The 21,883-nt window shown below is 39.6% G+C and overlaps 1 protein-coding gene and 2 pseudogenes across 2 annotated transcripts; 1 reads left to right on the top strand and 2 right to left on the bottom strand.

Annotated features, from left to right (window-relative positions):
- Nucleotides 1-530: 530 nt before the first annotated feature.
- LOC137253338 (uncharacterized) lies at nt 531-5,569 on the bottom strand (annotated as a pseudogene).
- A 12-nt stretch (nt 5,570-5,581) lies between these two features.
- On the bottom strand, nt 5,582-21,098 carry Poc1 (Proteome of centrioles 1). Of its 2 annotated transcripts, XM_067790083.1 has the most exons (4): nt 20,597-21,098; nt 19,488-20,018; nt 19,012-19,335; nt 5,582-10,644 (listed from the first exon to the last, which is right to left on the bottom strand). In XM_067790083.1, exons 1-4 carry the CDS (start codon nt 20,948-20,950, stop codon nt 10,642-10,644), a joined length of 1,212 nt encoding a protein of 403 aa, XP_067646184.1. In that variant the 5' UTR covers nt 20,951-21,098; the 3' UTR covers nt 5,582-10,641. The 2 variants fall into 2 exon arrangements, with proteins under 2 accessions (XP_067646184.1, XP_067646183.1); XM_067790082.1 differs by lacking the exon at nt 5,582-10,644 and having other exon boundaries at nt 11,201-19,335.
- On the top strand, nt 12,284-16,812 carry LOC137252726 (uncharacterized protein C3orf38 homolog; annotated as a pseudogene).
- Nucleotides 21,099-21,883: the final 785 nt, after the last annotated feature.

The following is a 21,883-nucleotide window of genomic DNA, read 5'->3' as shown; positions in this document are numbered from 1 at the left end:
GGGTAATGAAAGATTCCGTTGTGTATTCAAATAAGTTTTTGTTCAAAACCTAACTTAATATAGTGTGAAAGTCAGATGGAGCTTTTTGCTATTCGAATGAAATCTATTTTTATGAAAAATATTGTTGATAGAGGTTTCTGCAATGCAAAGAATACATATTAGCTTTATGATTCTACATATAGTTTACGTTGAATATCCACGGAACGAACCAAATACAAATATTTATAGTTCATACAACTTTTGTAAGGATACATTTTCTATAAAACTTATTCTTTTCTCCAATTCTCGCAATGTCAGCACAATTTCTGATAATTGGTTTTGCATAATGCTCAATTCTAATTTCAATTCGCTATTGCATAAAGCTTTCATAGTACCACATTGAAATAAGTCCGTGCCCACTACCTATGACAAATAAATAAGAACTAATTTTTAATTTTTATTAAAAATAAGATTTTATTTATAAAAACTGAAGTCATACATACGTAAAATGTTTGTGTGTTAAATTGTATACACATCTACATACATATATGTAATACTCCTATATTGCTAGAAAAGGCTAGGTACATTCCCAAGCATCAGAGTGCCGATATATTGCTGTTTACACGTTTTTGTTTTTGTATTCAATAATCGAATGTACCTAAATTGAAATGTTTTCTTGTCACACTTATGCTGCTACAATCACAAAAATTTTATAGGCTGTCTTGTTTTGATTTCGAATTCAAAATACATTGCGAGCATTTTCATTAGCAATATAGGAGTATTACATATATGGTATATCATAATTACAAAGCGCTGCCATTATTTAATTAAGTTTGTCAAAAGAAAACAGCATTAACCAAGTGCAGTTTTATGGCAATTTTAAGAATGTTAAAATGCACTAAAATCGTTGATCAATTATACAGTTTTCCCCAAAAGCTAAGAGAATAGAAATAACAACTTGGCGGATATTAGAAAATTACCTTCTATGCATTTTTAAGAAGTTCATATTAACACATATTCTGATTGTTGCAAATATGAAGAATTGTTTAATACAATCCCTTAAAATAAACTAAAATACCTCATGAATATGTGCAGAAGGATTTTAAAATTACATGGCTCTTACTATTTCTATTCTCTCTGCCAAAATATTGTGACGAATATTAGTGACACTAACTGATACTCACATCACTAGACTGATGCTAAGTAAATGAAGCCACAACAATAAAGCAGGCAGTCACTTGTATCTACATAAACGAATCAATCATTATCCTCGTGTTCCACTGACACATGAACGAGACACGGATAGGATTTAAGATGCAAATGCAACAAGGTGAGCCATTTGCACATATGTACGTACACGCAGCGCGGAGAAAACGCACAAACACATGCATATATCTTAACTGAGATGCACTCAAAAATAGGCAATAATTTGTGCAAGTAACACTCACATATACACGCGCATATGAGAAGCTATAAACGTAGTTATAGTTGGTAATTTTATAGCTGCTAACTAACTAGTAAATTCTAGAATAGAACCGCCTAGAAATATTTCAACGGGAAACCAAACACTATAAAAGCAGCAACAGCTGAGGCACGAAAATCAGTTTGATTTAAGCACGCTATCTGTCGAGCAATAGAAGTGTTATTTTGAAAGTACTTGAATAAAGGCCATTTTGCATTATTGAATAGTGGAGTTTTTTATTCAAGAGTTTAGTGATTCGAACGTTAGTAGAAGGTTGCAAATAAGCGGAATTATTTTCCGAAAAGGGATCTCGCAATAATTCAAATGTACACTCAAATACATTATGTGTAAGATTTGGATTAAAATAGAAACCAAATTGCTGTTTCGAACATAACAGATTTAAAATTACTTCACTTGCTCCGGCACATTCATAATCGTTTATTTGATCGGTTGCAGCTATTTGCAATTGTAATTGAGAGTCTTACCAAAAATCCTCAACTTTTAAAACATGTTTATTAAGATTACTGAAAAACCATTCAGTAAATTTTCGTGCTAGCAAATGTATAGGATATTGTTGTGATGCATCGTTTCGATTCGATTCACTAGAATTATATGTGATGCTAGGTATAGCGGAGCTTTTGTTGCTAGATGCATTAATCTGATTAATCCATTGTGTGGAATTTGATCTGTTAACCGCGACTGAAATATTACTAGACTTCTTTCGGTCAATGTTAAACTCTAATCTAGAGTTCCAATATTCTATAATTTTACTAACTAATGCGCCTTTTGTAAAATCTGCATTATATTTAAAGATCATTTCCTTTGTTATTAATCGTTTATTAAGCAATGTTAAGGTATCGCCAATTTGTATGTACACATATTCCAGCGCTTCTTGTGTTGTTGTAACATCGCATATGTTCTTTGTCGCGCTTCTGGCCACTTGCAACAATACTGGTACGTTCTGCTCTTCCTCTACTCGCAAGCAACCGGATATCAACTCTAAACTGTTCCACTGTGCCCAATATGACTTCGCAATGGGACTCTCTGCTGACATCTCTCTATTTGGTCTTTCGTTTCGTTCGAGCCCTTGCATAACATGTGCCAGAGCTGTATCTTCAAGCTGACACTTCCTTAGCTGTTCCTTGTCCCATTCATATGTACATGTTATAGTCATTAGCCGGACATCTATAATGTCTTCTTGAACAGTGCTTGCATTCCAAACTACATGGTCTTCGTGACATTGGCTCACAATTTCCCGCTTCGCCACGGGAATACTACGAGGAGCTTGACGTATCGGCCTCGCGTCTCCAGTGTCAATTTGATGTTTCACAACATTGGTGCGGCCTGGTGTGGAACCATCCTGGTCAAATATGTTTGCGTACTTTAGGAGCAATTGCTTTGCTTTACTCTGATAATCTTCCTCTAGCCCCTCCGTCCATGCCGTGATGTCATTTGAAAGATCAGAGACTATCGGCCTCTTGACATCTTCCCAATATAGCTCCTTTGGTCAGTTTGAGTGGTGACTTGAACTCATTGAGTATTCTTACCGGAATACGTCCATCTTGTTTTGTCATAGCCAGGGTTTTTCCTACAAGTACGTTCGGTGCTGATTTGTTTGCTACTTCGACAACCCACAATTTGTTTGTTCCACAATCTCCATGCCATGCCGTGATGTCATTTGAAAGATCAGTCTTGCTAGATGAAACGTGTTCCTGGATCTGTTCACAGTTAATAACTACTTCGGCCTCTTGACATCTTCCCAATATAGCTCCTTTGGTCAGTTTGATAGGTGACTTTAACTCATTGAGTACTCTTACCGGAATACGTCCATCTTGTTTTGTCATAGCCAGGGTTTTTCCTACAAGTACGTTCGGTGCTGATTTGTTTGCTGCTTCGACAACCCACAATTTGTTTGTCCCACAATCTCCATCAACCTTTGCCCAGATGACTGCTTCTAATTTTGCTGGTATTTGCTGACTTTCTTCCATCAGCACTCGAATATCTGGATCAGATATATTTGCAAAAAGTTTCCAATGTTCGTTGTCTAAAATATCTGTATCTATTCCCACCGCACAAAATTCTCCATACACAACGCCCGGTATTCCAGGAGATGGACCATAAACTTCACCTTTAGCACAATACATATTTCTTTGTTCGGAGTGATCCCTACAATCGTGTGCTTCTACTATATCTAGTTCAACTGTATAAGAAGTTGGGTGTCGAGTAAACCCCCATTTACTAGCATCTTGTCACCCACCGTAAGTTGCTTTTTGTAAAGTGGTATTGGCTCCACTCCATCCTCTTCTGAAAAGGGTATATTCATATTGTTACGAATATTAGCAAAACTAAGGGGTGCTGCTATCTCTAAGCCGATGCTAAACAGTGATATCATGCACATCCATAGATCAATCATTATGTATCTACATAAACGAAACAATAATTGCGTCTACACATATGTACCATGTACGTATACGAGCAGCGGAGAATCAATGCACAAACACATGCATATATCTGAGATACTCCTGAAAGTATGCAATGAGAGAAGCTATAAAATCGTGCAATTGTAGTTACAGCTGAGAAGTTTGAGAGCTGATGGCATCTAGTAGATTCTGGAAATGGAAGCGCCTAGAAGATGCGAACGTTGAAATCAGAGAGTATAAAAGGCAGCAAATGTAGAGGCGCTGGAATTCAGTTTGATTTGAGCTATCAAGCAGTTTCGATTAAAACGCTATCTTGCGAGCCATAGCAGTATTATTTTGAGAGTGAGTTTCATTTGAGCTATCAATCAGTTTGGTTGTTAAGCAAGCTAGTTGCAAAGTATAAGTGTTATTGTGAAGTACTTTAATAAAGGCCATTTTTCCATTATTTAATATTGGAGTTATTTATTCAACAGTTTAGTGATTCGAACATTAGTAGAAGATTGCAAATAAGAGGATTTGCAGGAAATTCGTTACAATTTGTGTCAGAAGTGGGATTGGTGAATAAATTCCAGAGGACAACAAGGACATGGCAAAGTTCAGTGAATTGAAGATCCAGAAACTAAAGAAGGAGTTGGAGTGCCGAGGATTGAATACAAGCGGCGTTAAACTCGAACTTCAGGCACGGCTACGAGAGGCAATGGAATCAGAAGGAATTGATGTGGACGAGTATGTCTTTTATCCTGATGGGGACGAGACAACAACAAAAATTGAAGAGAAAAATGAAACACCGCAGACAATGGCGAACACAGACCTGAGAATGATATTGGCTGCAATCTCGGCACAAATGTCCGAAATGTCATCACAAATATCTACCAACATGTCATCACAATTGGAATCGCAGGAGACACGCATAACATCGAAGATTGAAGCACAAGAAACGCGTATTTCAGAAATGTCGACACAGATTACATCCAAGATGGAAGCACAGGAGACACGTATATCCGAAATGTCGTCGCAAATGTCATCTCAGTTGGAATCGCAGGAGAACCGTATAACAGCGAAGATTGAAGCACAATTGGATGAACAGAAAACACACATGGCGTCACAAATTGCAGAACAATTAAAAGAGCAAGAGGCACGCATAACATTACAACTCGAAGCCCAGGAAGAGCGTATCTCAACGAAGCTGGAGGCACAGGAAGCAAAAGTCACATCGCAGCTGGAGGCTTTTAGTGAACGACAAGATAAAATGGAGGCCGCGATGGATGCTTTGAAAGATTGTATACAGGAGTTGCAACTAAATCGCCCAGCAGTTTCAGCGAGTAATCCAAAGGTAAAAACACCGTCCTTTGACGGTTCTGTTCCTTTCCAGGTCTTCAAGCTACATTTTGAGAAAACCGCAGCAGTGAACAACTGGAATGTGGAAGATAAAGTTGCTGCACTGTTCGTGGCATTAAAAGGGCCTGCAGCGGAAATCTTACAGACGATTCCAGAGTACGAACGGTACAGTTATGAAGCATTGATGGCTGCTGTAGAACGACGTTATGGAACGATATTCCAAATTGAGTTGCAAAACCGCTACCAAAAAGCAAATGAGACATTGCAGGAGTTTGCTTCAGATATTGAAAGATTGGCTCATCTTGCAAATGCGGACGCACCCGTGGAATACACTGAAAGGGTCAAAATCCAGAGCTTCATAAATGGCATACGAGATGTGGAAACGAAGCGGGCTACATATGCGAATCCAAAACTAACATTTGCTGAAACGGTATCGCATGCACTGACTCAGGAAACAGCCTCACTTTTGAGTAAGCCAGCGTACAAAGCTCATCGCGTGGAAGTTGAAAGGCCAGACTGGGTAGACGCAATTTTGGAAGCATTGAAGGGACGCAGCAGAAGAATAATAATGCAGTCAAATGCTTCAAGTGTGGAAAGCCAGGGCAGATTGCGCGTTATTGCAACACCAACCCTAACAGTTCCAACAATGTGGGTGGTCGTAAACGCCGAGTAGAAGGAGATGAGCAAATCTCCAAGACCACTCAATCGTTAAACTAAATCGAGTCAGCCGCAAGGGGCGACAGCTGGCTCCCGCAATTGAATGCCCCATAATCTCTATCTCACAAATTGGAAGAAGGTCAAACAATCTTACTGTTGGAGGACATGTGGATGGAAAGGAACGTTTACTGACTGTAGATACGGGTGCATCCCATTCCATTATTCGAGCGGATTTAGTCAACAAGAAGATAAGACCATTGCATGGAGCAAGATTGCGTACAGCCACTGGAGAAGACAGCACAGTTCTAGGAGAAGTATCATGTGAAGTCGTAAGTGGAAACGTCACGGTAGTGCACAATTTTATAGTGGCAGAGATTGTTGATGAAATCATAATTGGAGTGGACTTCTTAATCGACCAGGGCATCAAGATCGACATGCAAAGCAAGACGATGCGATATAAGAACATGGATGTACCACTTAATTTCGGCTACGAGAGAGGCTACAGCAGTAAACGAGTGCTGGTGGAAGAGAGTCAGCAAATACCACCAAAATCCGAAGCAGTCATCTGGGCAAAGGTTGATGGAGATTGTGGGACAAACAAATTGTGGGTTGTCGAAGCAGCAAACAAATCAGCACCGAACATACTTTTAGGAAAAACCCTGGCTATGACAAAACAAGATGGACGCATTCCGGTAAGAGTACTCAATGGGTTCAAGTCACCACTCAAACTGACCAAAGGAGCTATTTTGGGAAGATGCCAAGAGGCTGAAGTAATTATTAACTGTGAACAGCTCCAGGAACACGTTTCATCTAATAATGATGATCTTTCAAATGACATCACGTCATGGACGGAGGGGCTAGAGGAAGATTATCAGAGTAAGGCAAAGCAACTGCTCTTAAAGTACGCAAACATACTTGACCAGGATGGTTCCAAACCAGGCCGCACCAATGTTGTGAAACATCAAATTGACACTGGAGACGCGAGGCCGATACGTCAAGCTCCACGTAGTGTTCCACTGGCGAAGCGAGAAGTTGTGAGTCAAATTATACAAGAAATGAGCGACAGCGGCGTCATCGAACCACCAGCTAGTCCCTGGAGCTCACCGGTACTACTTGTAAAGAAGAAGGATGGAAAAATGAGGTTTTGCGTGGACTACCGGAAGTTGAATGACGTTACGAAAAGCTACCCATTGCCAAGAATTGACGACACTCTGGACTCGTTCTCTGGTACGAAATGGTTTTCCACAATGGACTTGAAAAGCGGCTACTGGCAAGTGGAGGTGAAGGAGGAAGGAGGATTCAAGGGGTTGTGTAGCGCAATATATAGCTTCTCCAAGCCAATTGTCAACCTCACCTTCGAGCGGCGAATCCCGTTTCACTAACAGACGAGGCTCTGGCGACCCCAAGCTCCGCAGGGAACTTGGGGGTGGGGAGGGAGGGATGGCCTGAAGGTTTAATGTGGCCATATAAATCGTCCCCGAGATGGTCGGGCCAGCACCTTAATGGTGCTGTTACCGGAGCGTATCGGATCTGTATCCGACAAAGGACCATCACATCGATAACACTCCCCAAAGCCTTCGGGGAGTAACCTAATCGCTACAACAACAACAACAACAAGGAGGAAGACAAAGAGAAAACAGCCTTCAGCGTCGGAGATGGTCTTTGGCAATTTACAGTAATGCCCTTTGGACTATGTAATGCTCCAGCTACTTTCGAGGGACTCATGGATCAGGTATTGAAAGGACTACATTGGAAAACATGCTTGGTGTACCTGGACGACATCATCGTATTGGGCAATAACTTTGATGAACATCTTAAAAACTTAGATGAAGTTTTCCAGAGAATAGCTGGCGCTGGTCTGAAGTTAAGTCCCAAAAAGTATGCGCTGTTTAAAAAGGAAGTAAATTATTTGGGTCACAAGGTAACGACAGAAGGTATCCGTACAGCGAATGAAAAGATAGAGGCAGTAAAGGATTGGCCAAGACCACAGAATCTGCATGAATTGAGAAGTTTCCTTGAGCTGTGCACATATTACCGCCGATTTGTACCAAATTTTGCCAGCGTAGCCCATAGTCTCCACGATTTAACAAGAAAAAATAAAGCTTTTGAATGGAAGAAGGAGCAAGAAGTAGCTTTCCAAACATTGAAAGAGCGTTTGTGCACTGCCCCAATGTTGGCATATCCGATTCCAGGAGCAACGTCTATTCTAGATACAGATGCGAGCGGATATGCTATAGGAGGCGTTTTATCACAACTGGTCGATGGACAGGAGAAGGTAGTTGCATATTACAGCCGTTCGATTGGAAAACGAGAGAGGAACTACTGCGTTACGCGCAGAGAGCTGTTGGCATTGGTAGAGTGCATTAAACCTTTTCACAAATACCTCTACGGCTAGCGATTCCGTGTCAGGACAGATCACGCAGCTTTGAAATGGCTTCTGCAGTTTCGTAATCCGGAAGGACAATTAGCACGGTGGATCGAGCGACTACAAAGCTATGACTTTTCCATTGAGCATCGAAAAGGTAGTACCCATGGAAATGCCGATGCAATGTCATGAAGACCATGTAGTTTGGAATGCAAGCACTGTTCAAAAGCCGAGGCTAAAGAAGACATTATAGATGTCCGGCTAATGACTATAACATGTACAGATGAATGGGACAAGGAACAGCTAAGAAAGTGTCAGCTAGAAGATACAGATCTGTCACGTGTTATTCAAAGGCTCGAACGAAACGAAAGACCAAACAGAGAAGAGATGTCAGCAGAGAGTCCCATTGCGAAGTCATATTGGGCACAGTGGAACAGTTTAGAATTGATATCCGGTTGCCTTCATCGAGTATGGTAGAGTGAGGATGGTAAATGCAAGAAGAAACTGATAGTTGCTCCCAGAAAGAGGAGTCCTGACGTGCTCAGCGAGCTGCATAATGGTCCAAGCGGAGGTCATCTTAGAATCACGAAGACGCTCGAGAAGATTAAAAAGAGATTATATTGGGTTGGTTGCCGTCAGTCGGTCACCGAGTGGATTGCCAACTGCGAGACTTGCAACAGAGCGAAAGGGCCCAAAACACGAAGTCATGGCCAGATGAAGCAGTATATTTCAGGTGCACCATTTGAAAGTATCGCCATGGATGTCGCAGGTCCATTTCCTACTAGCAACCACGGAAACAAATACGTACTGGTGGTTATGGATTATTTCAGTAAATGGCCAGAGGTATACCCAATCCCAAACCAAGAAGCAGAAACAGTAGCAGAAGTGTTTATAAACAATTGGGTTGCAAGGTATGGTGTACCAATGGAGTTACATTCTGACCAAGGCAGGAATTTCGAATCAACTGTGTTCCAGGAAATGTGTAAATCATTGGGCATTCGAAAAACACGGACAACTGCATTGCATCCTCAATCCGATGGTATGGTAGAACGATTCAATAGAACATTGGAGGAGCACTTACATAAGGAAAGTAGTAGACAAGTACCATAAAGTGTGGGACACCCGCATACCATTATTCTTCATGGCTTACCGATCAGCAGTACACGAGACAATGGGCCAAACCCCTGCAAAAGTAATTTTTGGCAATGACCTTAGACTGCCAGCTGATTTGAAGTTTGGGATAGATGTCAATGCGGAGAGAAATGTCAAGAAATCCACTAGTGATTTGGAAGAAGAGCTAAGAGAAATACATGATCTGATAAGGCAGCGGACAAAGATTATGAGTGACAAGATGAAAGCCAGATACGATAAAGCAATTCGGAAGGTTTTCAGGAAGGAGATTTGGTGCTGTTATACAACCCACAACGTAAAAAAGGTTTGTCCCCGAAATTGCAGTGAAATTGGGAAGGCCATACAAAGTTGTAAAACGGATCAACGATGTAGTGTACCGCATACAAACCATCGGTAAACCACGAACCAAAATGAAAGTGGTCCATTTGGCTAGCAGCGTTTAGATCGAGAGATTTGTCTGATCGGGACGATCAGACTTAGGTGGAGGGCAGTGTTACGAATATTAGCAAAACTAAGGGGTGCTGCTATCTCTAAGCCGATGCTAAACAGTGATATCATGCACATCTATAGATCAATCATTATGTATCTACATAAACGAAACAATAATTGCGTCTACACATATGTACCATGTACGTATACGAGCAGCGGAGAATCAATGCACAAACACATGCATATATCTGAGATACTCCTGAAAGTATGCAATGAGAGAAGCTATAAAATCGTGCAATTGTAGTTACAGCTGAGAAGTTTGAGAGCTGATGGCATCTAGTAGATTGTGGAAATGGAAGCGCCTAGAAGATGCGAACGTCAAATCAGAGAGTATAAAAGGCAGCAAATGTAGAGGCGCTGGAATTCAGTTTGATTTGAGCTATCAAGCAGTTTCGATTAAGACGCTATCTAGCGAGCCATAGCAGTATTATTTTGAGAGTGAGTTTTATTTGAGCTATCAATCAGTTTGGTTGTTAAGCAAGCTAGTTGCAAAGTAAAAGTGTTATTGTGAAGTACTTTAATAAAGGCCATTTTTCCATTATTTAATATTGGAGTTATTTATTCAACAGTTTAGTGATTCGAACATTAGTAGAAGATTACAAATAAGAGGATTTGCAGGAAATTCGTTACAATATTAAATAACGCTATATCCATATCGCCTTTTCTGCAACCATTTTGATCATTGTGATAAAATACATCGTTCACTTTGCGTCTTTCTGCGAAGAGATTTCTTGGCTTAGGTACAACGTCGATTAAGTTTATTTCTTCTTTTGCTTTGTTCACGCATTTCGCAGCTGTGATCACTATGTTGGAAGATAATAATGAGCCACCGCATACACATTTGCTGTACTGAAGTAAATCTACTAAAAAATCCCGATGGCCAGGTTGCGAATTTATACAGGTGAAAAGAGAGGTAAGCAGCACAACCAGGATAGCGAGGTGCAAATTCATTTTTTTTCCTGACTTTTACCGCTACTTGTTAAGTATAAAGTAACTGTGAGTGCTATTTATATACAGTGGTGAAGCTTGTTGAAATTTGCAGGTGCAAGTGCACGGTTAGAAATCTGAGCCCAAATTTGTAACCATTAATCGATTTAAACACTTTTTGAAACATTTTGCTACTAAACCTCAAAGTTACTATTATCCTTTTTAATTTTATTCGATTTCAATTTAAAAGAATAAGTTTAAAATATTAAGTGTTTTAAAACAAAACCAAAAAAGTTTCAAAAAATCCAAAAATACAAACTTGTAGCCACTTCTGGGTTTGAAACAAAAGCAAAAGGTTTCAAAAATCTAAAAACAGAAACTGGAATAAAACGTCTGATTTTAAAACTTATCCTAAGAGTTAAAATTTGGTGCTGAAAATTTAAAAATTTAAAATTTTATTTGTGAAAAGTGCTGCAAGTTATCGAATCTTTTTCAAAAAAATTTTGTTATACATATAAGGTGTTATCAAATGATTTCTTACACAATAGGCATGGCGACGCTGTAGGAAAGATCTCTAGTTCAAAACTGGTGCGTTTCCAGTAGATGCGGAATCTCTACTAGTTCGCCCTCTATATCTTTTACATGGTTCCAACTGTCGAATTTAACATGGCGATGTCCTAGTTTGTTTTAGTTGCATCAGCTTTTCTATAGTTCCGAACTAGATACATATTTCCACATTGGAAGTATTTGGTTTATTGGAACTATTTCGGTAGTGTTAAAATGACAGCTTACTGGTTTTCTTGGTATTATTTCGTTGGTTCCGAACAAAAGAGAAATTCTAAATGCTGCTTCTTGTAAGATACTACAGCATTTATCGATACCTCCGAGCCAGTGGGAAAGTTTGGGAAAAGAAATCATACTGTGACGAATATTAGCATCACTAACGGATACTAGTAAATAAAGGCAACGGAGAGATACGCACAAACACATGTAATCATAAGCCGAAGTAGTACTCACATATACACACGCATATGGTTACACACTACAAATACACGCGCGTATGGCTGGTGACCAGATAGAGGATTCTAGAAGAGGAAACGTCTAGACATTTGGACAAGGCAACAGAGAGTATAAAAGCAGAGCAAGCTGAGTAGTCAGTAAACAGTTTGGTTTAAGCACGCTAATGGTTGTGAAGTTAACTGTTATTGTGAAGTACTTTCAAAGTAGTCTAATAAAGACCATTTTGCATTATTGAATATTGGAGTTATTTATTCAACAGTTTAGTGATTCGAGCGTTAGTAGAAGGTTGCAAATAAGCGGAATCGCACTAAATTCGTTACAACTGGTGTCAGAAGAGGAATTGTTGAATAAATTTCGAAGATTGCGAATACAACTTGGACATGGCAAAGTTGAGTGAATTAAAGATCCAGCAACTGAGAAAGGAGTTGGAAAACCGTGGATTGAATACAACCGGAATACAAAAAGATCGAACTTCAAACACGGCTACGAGAGGTAATGGAGTCGCAAGGAATTGATGTGGACGAGTATGTCTTTTATCCTGATGTGGAAGAGCCAGCGACTATAATGGAGGAGACTCCGAATCCGTTGGCAAGTGTTGACACTAACGCGATACTAGTAGTGTTGAAGCAAATGTCGTCACAAATATCAACCGAAATGACATCAATGTCGCAAATGTTATCTCAGCTGGAATCGCAGGAGAACCGTATAACAGCGAAGATTGAAGCACAAGAGGCACGAATATCCGATATGTCGGCGCAAATTTCAGCACAGATATCATCGCAGATCTCTGCTCAACTGGAAGAGCAAGAAGGACGTATTTCCTCGAAGTTGGAGGCGCAAGATACATAAATTTTACAGTTTGAGGAAAAAATCGAGGCCAAGGTGGATGCTTTGAGAGGACGTATCGAGCAGTTGCAACTAAATCGCCCAGCAGTTTCAACGAGTAATCCAAAGGTAAAAACACCATCCTTTGACGGTTCTGTTCCTTTCCAGGTCTTTAAGCTACAATTTGAGAAGACAGCTACAGTGAACAACTGGAATGCTGAAGATAAAGTTGCTGCACTCTTCGTAGCATTGAAAGGACCAGCTGCCGAAATCTTACAGACTATTCCAGAGTACGAACGGAACAGTTATGACGCATTGATGGCTGCTGTAGGTCGAAGGTACGGAAGCGAACACAAGAAACAGATATATCAAATAGAATTGCAAAACCTTTACCAAAAAACTAATGAGATTTTGCAAGAGTTTACTTCGGATGTTGAAAGGTTGGCTCACTTGGCAAATGCGGACGCACCCGTGGAATACACCGAGAGGGTAAAAATCCAGAGCTTCATAAATGGCATACGAGATGTGAAAACGAAACGAGCTACATAGGCGAATCCAAAACTAACTTTTGCTGAAACGGTATCGCATGCACTGACTCAGGAAACAGCCTCGCTTTAGCGTACAAAGCTCATCGCGTGGAAGTGGAAAGGCCAGACTGGGTAGACACAATTTTGGAAGCACTGAAGGGGTCACAACAGAAAAATGCTGGAGTTGTGAAATGTTTCAAGTGCGGCAACCCAGGTCACATTGCACGTCATTGCAGCACCGGTTCTAATAGTTCCAACAATGTGGGTAGCCGTAAACCCAGAGCTGAAGGGGATGATCAAATCTCCAAATCTACTCAATCGTTAAACTAAAGCGAGTCAGCCGCAAGAGGCAACAGTTGGCTCCCGCAATTGAATGCCCCATAATCTCTATCTCACAAATTGGAAGGTCAAACAATCTTACTGTCGGAGGACATGTGGATGGAAAGGAACGTTTACTGACTGTAGCTACGGGTGCATCTCATTCCATCATTCGAGCGGATTTAGTCAACAAGAGGATAAGACCATTGCATGGAGCAAGATTGCGTATAGCCACTGGAGAAGACACCACGGTTCTAGGAGAAGAATCATGTGAAGTCGCAATTGCGAACGTCACGGTAGTACACAATTTTATAGTGGCAGAGATTGTTGATGAAATCATAATTGGAGTGGACTTCTTAATCGACGAAGGTATCGAGATCGACATGCCAAGCAAGACGATGCGATATAAGAACATGGATGTGCCACTTAATTTCGGCTACGAGACTACAGATGTAAACGAGTGCTGGTGGAAGAAAGTCAGCAAATACCAGCAAAATCAGGAGCAGTCATCTGGGCAAAGGTTGATGGAGATTGTGGGACAAACAAATTGTGGGTTTTCGAAGCAGCAAACAAATCAGCACCGAACGTACTTGTAGGAAAAACCCTGGCTATGACAAAACAAGATGGACGCATTCCGGTAAGAGTACTCAATGAGTTCAAGTCACCTCACAAACTTACCAAAGGAGCTATATTGGGAAGATGTCAAGAGGCTGAAGTAGTTATTATCTGTGAACAGCTCCAGGAAAACGTTTCAACTAGCAAGACTGATCTTTCACGGCATGAACGGAGGGGCTAGAGGAAGATTATCAGAGTAAGGCAAAGCAACTGCTCCTAAAGTACGCAAACATATTTGACCAGGATGGTTCCAAGCCAGGCCGCACCAATGTTGTGAAATATCAAATTGACACTGGAGACGAGAGGCCGATATGTCAAGTTCCTCGTAGTGTTCCACTGGCGAAGCGGGAAATTGTGAGTCAAATCGATCGAGCGACAGCGGCGTCATCGAACCATCAGCTAGTCCATGGAGCTCCCCGGTGGTACTAGGGAAGAAGGATGGGAAAATGAGGTTTTGCGTGGACTATCGCAAGTTGAACGACGTCACGAAAAAGGATAGCTACCCATTGCCGAGAATTGACGATACTCTGGACTCGCTCTCTGGTACGAAATGGTTTTCCACACTGGACTTGAAAAGTGGCTACTGGCAAGTGGAGGTGAAGGAGGAAGACAAAGAAAAAACAGCCTTCAGCGTCGGAGATGATCTTTGGCAATTTACAGTAATGCATTTTGGACTTTGTAATGCACCAGCTACTTTTGAGAGACTCATGGATCAGGTATTGAAAGGACTACATTGGAAAACATGCTTGGTATACCTGGAGGACATCATCGTATTGGGCAAGAGCTTTGATGAACATCTTAAACACTTGGAGGAAGTTTTCCAGAGAATAACTGGCGCTGGTCTGAAACTAAATCCCAAAAAGTGTGCGCTGTTTAAAAAGGAAGTAAATTATTTGTGTCACAAGGTAACGACAGAGGGCATCTGCACTGCGAACGAAAAGATAGAGGCTCTAAAGGTTTGGCCAACACCACAGAACCTGCATGAATTGAGAAGCTTCCTTGGGATGTGCACATATTATCGGTGATTTGTACCAAACTTTTCCAGCGTAGCCCATAGCGTCCATGAGCTTACAAGGAAAAATAAAGCTTTTGAATGGAAGGAGCAAGAGGTGGTTTTCCAAACATTGAAGGAGCGATTGTGCACTGCCCCAATGTTGGCATATACGATTCCAGGAGCAACATTTATTATAGATACAGATGCGAGTGGCTATGCTATAGGAGGCGTTTTATCACAACTGGTCGGTGGACCGGAGAAGGTAGTTGCATATTACAGCCGTTCAATTGGGAAACCAGAGAGAAACTATTGCGTTACACGGAGAGAGATGTTGGCACTGGTAGAGTGCATTAAACATTTTCACAAGTACCTCTACGGCCAGCGATTCCGCGTCAGGACAGCGTTAAAATGGCTCTTGCAGTTCCGTAATCCAGAAGGACAATTGGCACGGTGGATCGAGCGACTACAAAGTTATGACTTTTCCATTGAGCATCGAAAAGGTAGTACCCATGGAAATGATGATGCAATGTCACGAATACCATGTAGTTTGGAATGCAAGCACTTTTCAAAGGCCGAGGCTAAAGAAGACATTATAGATGTCCGGCTAATGACTATAACATGTACAGATGAATGTGACAAGGAACAGCTAAGGAAGTGTCAGCTAGAAGATACAGATCTGTCACATGTTATGCAAGGGCTCGAACGAAACGAAAGACCAAATAGAGAGGAGATGTCAGCAGAGTCCCATTGCGAAGTCATATTGGGCACAGTGGAACAGTTTAGAGTTGATATCCGGTTGCTTGCGAGTAGAGGAAGAGCAGAACGTACCAGTATTGTTGCAAGTGGCCAGAAGCGCGAAAAAAAACATATGCGATGTGACAACAACACAAGAAGCGCTGGATTATGTGTACATACAAATTGGCGATACCTTAACATTGCTTAATAAACGATTAATAACAAAGGAAATGATCTTTAAATATTTGCATCAACGCAAAATTCAATTGAATTCAGATTTTACAAAAGGCGCATTAGTTAGTAAAATTACAGAATATTGGAACTCTAGATTTGAGTTTAACATTGACCAAAAGAAGTCTAGTAATATTTCGCGGTTAACAATGGATTATTCAGATTAATGCATCTAGGAACACGCATCACATATAATTCTAGTGAATCGAATCGAAACGATGCATCACAACAATATCCTATACATTTGCTAGCATGAAAATTTACTGAATGGTTTTTCAGTAATCTTAATAAACATGTTTTAAAAGTTGAGGATTTTTGGTCAGACTCAATTACAATTGCGAATAGCTGCAACCGATCAAATAAACGATTATGAATGTGCCGGAGCAAGTGAAGTAATTTTAAATCTGTTACGTTCGAAAGAACAATTTGGTTTCTATTTTAATCCAAATCTTACACATAATGGCGTGCAGGGACGTATGAATGTACACGGTGTAGTATTGGTATTAGCTTGCGGCACACTACATACAGAACAAAATTGTGTGGGCGTATTTGAGTGTACATTTGGATTATTGCGAGATCCCTTTTCGGAAAATAATTGGAAAGTAAAAACCAAATTGTAACGAATTTAGTGCAATTCCGCTTATTTGCAACCTTGCTACTTGCACAAATTATTGCCTAATTTTGAGCGCATCTCAGATAAGATATATGCATGTCTTTGTGCGTTTTCTCTCCGCTGCGTGTACGTACATATGTGTAGACATAATGATTGATTCGTTTATGTAGATCAGGTCTCAATTGTGCCCTCTCAATTCACAGGCATATGATTCGCTATGCCGTCGTTAATTGAGTTAGTCGCCGCTTGGCACTTGGCGTAGCAACATCGGTGATAGGTATCGGCTGATCGGTATCAAAATATGTATGAATAATCATTAATTACGCACGATCATCGCGACGATGGCGCTCTCACTAATACAGGCGCACTTTCAATTTTGAAGAACCCTGATGTAGATACAAGTGAATGCCTGCTTTATTGTTGTTGTGGCTTCATTTACTTATCATCAGACTAGTGATGTATCACTTAGTGTCACTAATATTCGTCACAATATTGTATTGTATTTTTTAAGCTGGTGTTTCTAATTTATACTCAAAACATTTTCTATTAAACCTCGTATAAAACTTAATTTAGCGTTGATTAGGTTAAGTTTAAAACGTATAACCCTCGTTTGGTGATAAAAACATTTAACACAATTTCCGTCAAGCGTTAGAGGTACAATATTGAATAAAAAAAATATGGTTTTTGTTTTTATCGGCCTATTGATAAAGGATTCAAAGTTCGAAACGAGCTCAAGGCCAGAACAACAATTTTTGTAATGATTTTTTTTTTTTAGAGTAGGGATTCTACCGGATATTTACCATTTTTATGGGTAAATACCCGGAATATTCCTTTTTTGGTATTTAAAAATCATTTGAATCGAAGCTTTTTGGAATTACAATTCAACAATTAAATTTATACGTCATTTGAAATTAAAAAAAAAATTTTCGTTTTGATTTTAAACAAACAACCCTGCAAACACTCGTAGTCAACAATTAATCTGAAAGGAGTCCAAACTTTGGATCGTTTTCACTCGGTATGAACTCATTAAACTAAGAGCCTGAAACGAATGCTATATGACTTCTAGCACGCCCATATTTGGCTCTAACATAAGTCTTATACAGGCCTCCTTCTGATATCATATATGAGCCTTATTGGCGTCATATACTGCTAATTTTGAGTATTTTAAGGACACTACTTCAGGGCTTTTAGGAAGAATTTTTGACATATATCCGGAGCGGAAAACATAGGGAGAAAATTGTTGTGATAAAACTCCCATGATGATAAGATAGAAATGAAATAAGTATTAGTTGAATTAATTGTTTATTTAGAATAAATTGTCGCAGAAAAATGTGAGTTTTTATTCCGGATTGGAGTCATAAAAGGCTCCAAGGTGATAGCATTTTTGAAGCTGATACTTTTCGGACCCGTATTGAACTCCAGAACTGCCTTTTATTTAACGGCCTAAAAGCTTGCATGCAAAAATTATCATTTATCAACTATTTATGTTCGTCACAGGGAGTTTGGAACAAATTTTGAAACTTTGTTAGGACAATTTTTCATTTTAATACAAAATGAATTACATTTGTACATTATTGGACGCTTCTCGACATTTTTAATGTGACCGCAAAGCTGCAACCCTCTGTCCAGGTGTGTTGAACTATATATGACCCCAATAAGCGCTGACGATGCCTAATAAATAGGCCATATAGGTGTCAGATAATCAGAGTTTATTAGAGTTAAAAATTACGCCGGCGAGGTCCAGTAGAGTATAATATGAGCTGTTCAAAGTCTTAAAAGGCGACTTATGTCGGACTCTTATTTAGGCTCAAATGATATACGTTAATTGGCTCATATAGGACGACCATTGCAAAAAGAAAACACATTGATTTCGGCCTCCCAAATGAGCACATACCCACTGTAAACGCTCCAATTAGATATTTTTCGACTCCTTTTTGACTTAAAATGTTTACTGGGTAAACTTTAATTTGTGCTACGGCATGCCTTATTGGATAAATATTTTTGAAAAACGTTGGATTACAGATTAAAACTAATGCCACCGATAGCGTAATGGATAACTACCCACCAATATAGGACAAATTGGGTACATTTTGGATTGAATTTGTGTGTTTGTTTCTCATATTTTCCAAAAGATTATTTTTACCCTTCTTTTGGGTAAATATTTGGGTATATACCCTTTTTTACCATATATAACCAATTTACCATTTGGGTATTTACCCATTTCCCATCTCGGCACTTGGTTAAAATTTAACGTAAAAACTTAAAAATATTTGCTTGGCGTTTTTTGGTTTCCGTTGTTATGTAAGTGTAAAAGTGAAGTGCTACTAGTATTAGTATTGAAACTAATGCTATCGGCGGCGCTTACTTCTGTTTCCATTTTATCTACATGATCTTCTTCTTGCTGGCGTTGTGTTGTTGCGATGCCGCTTTGCAAATGTTGTTGAGTATATTCACTATCTAGCACCTGGAAATTTTCATCGCGCATTTTGTATGCAGCTGTATCACGAGGATCAATTAAAATACTATCGTCACAAATGTTTGAAGTGGCAGCCAACGTTGTGTTGGTAACGGAGTTATAGGGAGCAGCAGCAGCATGACTATGGTCACTACGCGCTTTTTGTGAATCAGCTTGCTTGCTGCGGAAGCTATCTGCATCAAACGTATGTAAGTTAGATTTCCAAACTAGCAACTGAAAAATGTTGGAAAAATAATATAGAATGGATTGCTATTTTTAAATGAAAATGGTTATATTCAGCAGTAAGGTATTTCAGCTGTGCTCGCTTTTGTTGGGGGCGACGACATAATGCCGAAAAATACATTTACAGTTTACTAAAACAATACCTGCCGATCATCACCAGCCGATGCAAAATGACTGCCATCCGGCGAGAATGCAACAGCACAAACTTTATCAGTATGGCCAGTTAATGTATAAATGGGACGACCTTCCAACAGATCTAGTAGACGTATTGTATCATCATCGCCGCCAGTCAGCAAAAAATTTCCATTCGGATGAAATGCTAAATCATTTACCGGCGCCGGATATACTTGATATAATTGTATTAATTCGCCCTGTGCAATATCAAAAATTTTTACACGATTACAACTTAATGCTATTGCAACTAAATTGCCATCTGGATGCCAGGCTAGTTGACGTCCCATGCCGCGCTCTTCGGCAAAAGAGCGTATGCATTCGCCAGAAGTCACATCAAAAATTCTTAAAGATTTGTCATCACCACAGGACGCTACTAATTGTCCATTGGGACTAAATTTAGCTGATCGCACCCAATTTGTGTGTCCGGTGAAAGATGTTAAAAATCTGCGCTGTGCCACTTTCCAGAGTTTAAGCGTTTTATCATCTGAAGCAGTGATTAGCTAAAACCATAATAGAATTATAAACTCATAAATAATTTAAAGCTACATTTCCTTGGTAATAGTCTAGTTGAGGAGTCGACTGCTAATACGCTACCAAAAATATCGAGTGAGGTGTCAAAAGACGCGTATTAATCTCGAGAACAATAATCCGAAGGCGGAAAAGAAATTTTATCTCTGTCCGGACATATTTGCAGTTGAAGTTGGCGATTTCCATGTGGTTGTTGTTGTGTTCGTACCCACAAAAAAATTGTGCATCACCGTGGCGGTAGCCACGGTTATACCACACACCTGGACTTGGCATGGCGTAGCCCAGGGTTATTTTTTATAAGCGCGGCCGAAGGCCGCCAACGCAGAAAGGTGTTCTGCGGAAAAATACTACGGATCCGACCCCCGGTTTCGCAGGTACCCGCGTGTCTTTTTTCGGTTTTTCGTTAATATCTTTTGAACGCTTAAAATTTTTATTTTCCACCTTCGGATTATTAATACTGATGTCAAAACGCGTCGTTCGACACCTCTCTATATTTTTGGTAGCGTATTAGCAGTAGACCCCTCAACTAGACTATTACCATTTCCTTTACCAATGTGCCACTGTGATCGAAATCCACACTGCGTACTGCTTTGCTATGCGCTAGAAATTCACCAGATACTCCACGTATTTTTGGTTCCCAAATTTTTACCGTACGATCCTTACTGGCCGAAGCCACAAGATTCGCCTTAGGAGACCAGCACACACTATGAACAGCACCTGAATGCGCGCTAAAACGAATACATCGTGCCGCTTGTTTCAAATCCCAAAGTATTACAGAAATATCCAAAGAACTTGTGGCCAGACGTTGTCCACAAGGACTAAAACGCACCTGCGTTATACCAGAGCAGTGTCCCGTGAAGTGACGCTCTAAACATGGTTCCGCAAACAAATCTTCATTTAACATATTAACAGTTGGTGTTGTGCGATAATTTTCCTTCACAAAATTTTACAAAGAAAAAATTCAGGTAAGAAAATTATTTCATTCAAATCCCCTTCGAAAGTTTTAAAAATTCAACAGCCAACTCGTTGCAGTAACTCGGTACATAGTGTACCTATACCAAGTGTAAGCGATAAACGTCAAAACTACAAACAGCCTGGCTCACCTGATGCAAATCTCAGGTCTAGAGTGGCATTTTTGGTACTTAAGAGTACTTCAAGCTGAGTTGCATTTAATACTTAAATAAAACTTTGTAGTATTTACAGATGTAATAGTTGCATATATTTCCGCGGAAATAAGAATACTAGATTTGTAGCCTGCAACAATGCGGAAACATACGGAAAGCAAAATTTATTTAAATTAGAGTCAAAATATAAAGCGCCACACGTGTAACATGGAAAAATTTCACTTCTAAGGCTGTGTACACAAATGCATAAAGGCAAAATTATATAAAATGCTTTGGTCACTTCAAAAGCATATATGACACTACTTTATTTTTGCTTGGATTTCAAGCTAAAAAAACTAACGAAACTTTATCGGAACTTCAAAACACAAAAAAAATTTCTATCATGAAAAAGCGAGGCCACTATTCCCCCATAATTAGCGAGTTTGTCATGTTTTTGTTTATGTTTTACATTTTATTTTTACATTAACATTTTTAACAATAAAACAATGCAAATAACACGCACAAATTATTTCTTTCTCTAATGGCTCACTTTTTTCACAAGAAACTTGATTCTAATTGTGTTTTTATGCACCAAATTTTCAAACTAAAAAAAAACTTACATTTGTCTGAAAAAAATAAAGAAAAAACGGCCGAATGTCAAAAAAACCTATCGAAAAACAAACTGGCTCGTTTGTTTTTAATGAAAGGTTTTATTTTTATTGTATTTCGTTAGT

This window comes from Eurosta solidaginis, chromosome 5 (genome assembly GCF_040869045.1).
Source record: "Eurosta solidaginis isolate ZX-2024a chromosome 5, ASM4086904v1, whole genome shotgun sequence".
NCBI lineage: Eukaryota > Metazoa > Arthropoda > Insecta > Diptera > Tephritidae > Eurosta > Eurosta solidaginis.
Note: the sequence above shows the minus strand (reverse complement) of the source record. Positions and strands in the feature narration are given on the sequence as shown.

Coding starts and splice junctions, on each gene's coding strand:
- Poc1 (XM_067790082.1), bottom strand. CDS start 20,950: ATGTTAAATGAAGATTTGTTTGCGGAACCATGTTTAGAGCGTCACTTC. Junction 20,019..20,596: donor TCGATCACAGTGGCACATTG/GTAAAGGAAATG, acceptor TTATGGTTTTAG/CTAATCACTGCTTCAGATGA. Junction 19,336..19,487: donor CGGCTGGTGATGATCGGCAG/GTATTGTTTTAG, acceptor AACATTTTTCAG/TTGCTAGTTTGGAAATCTAA.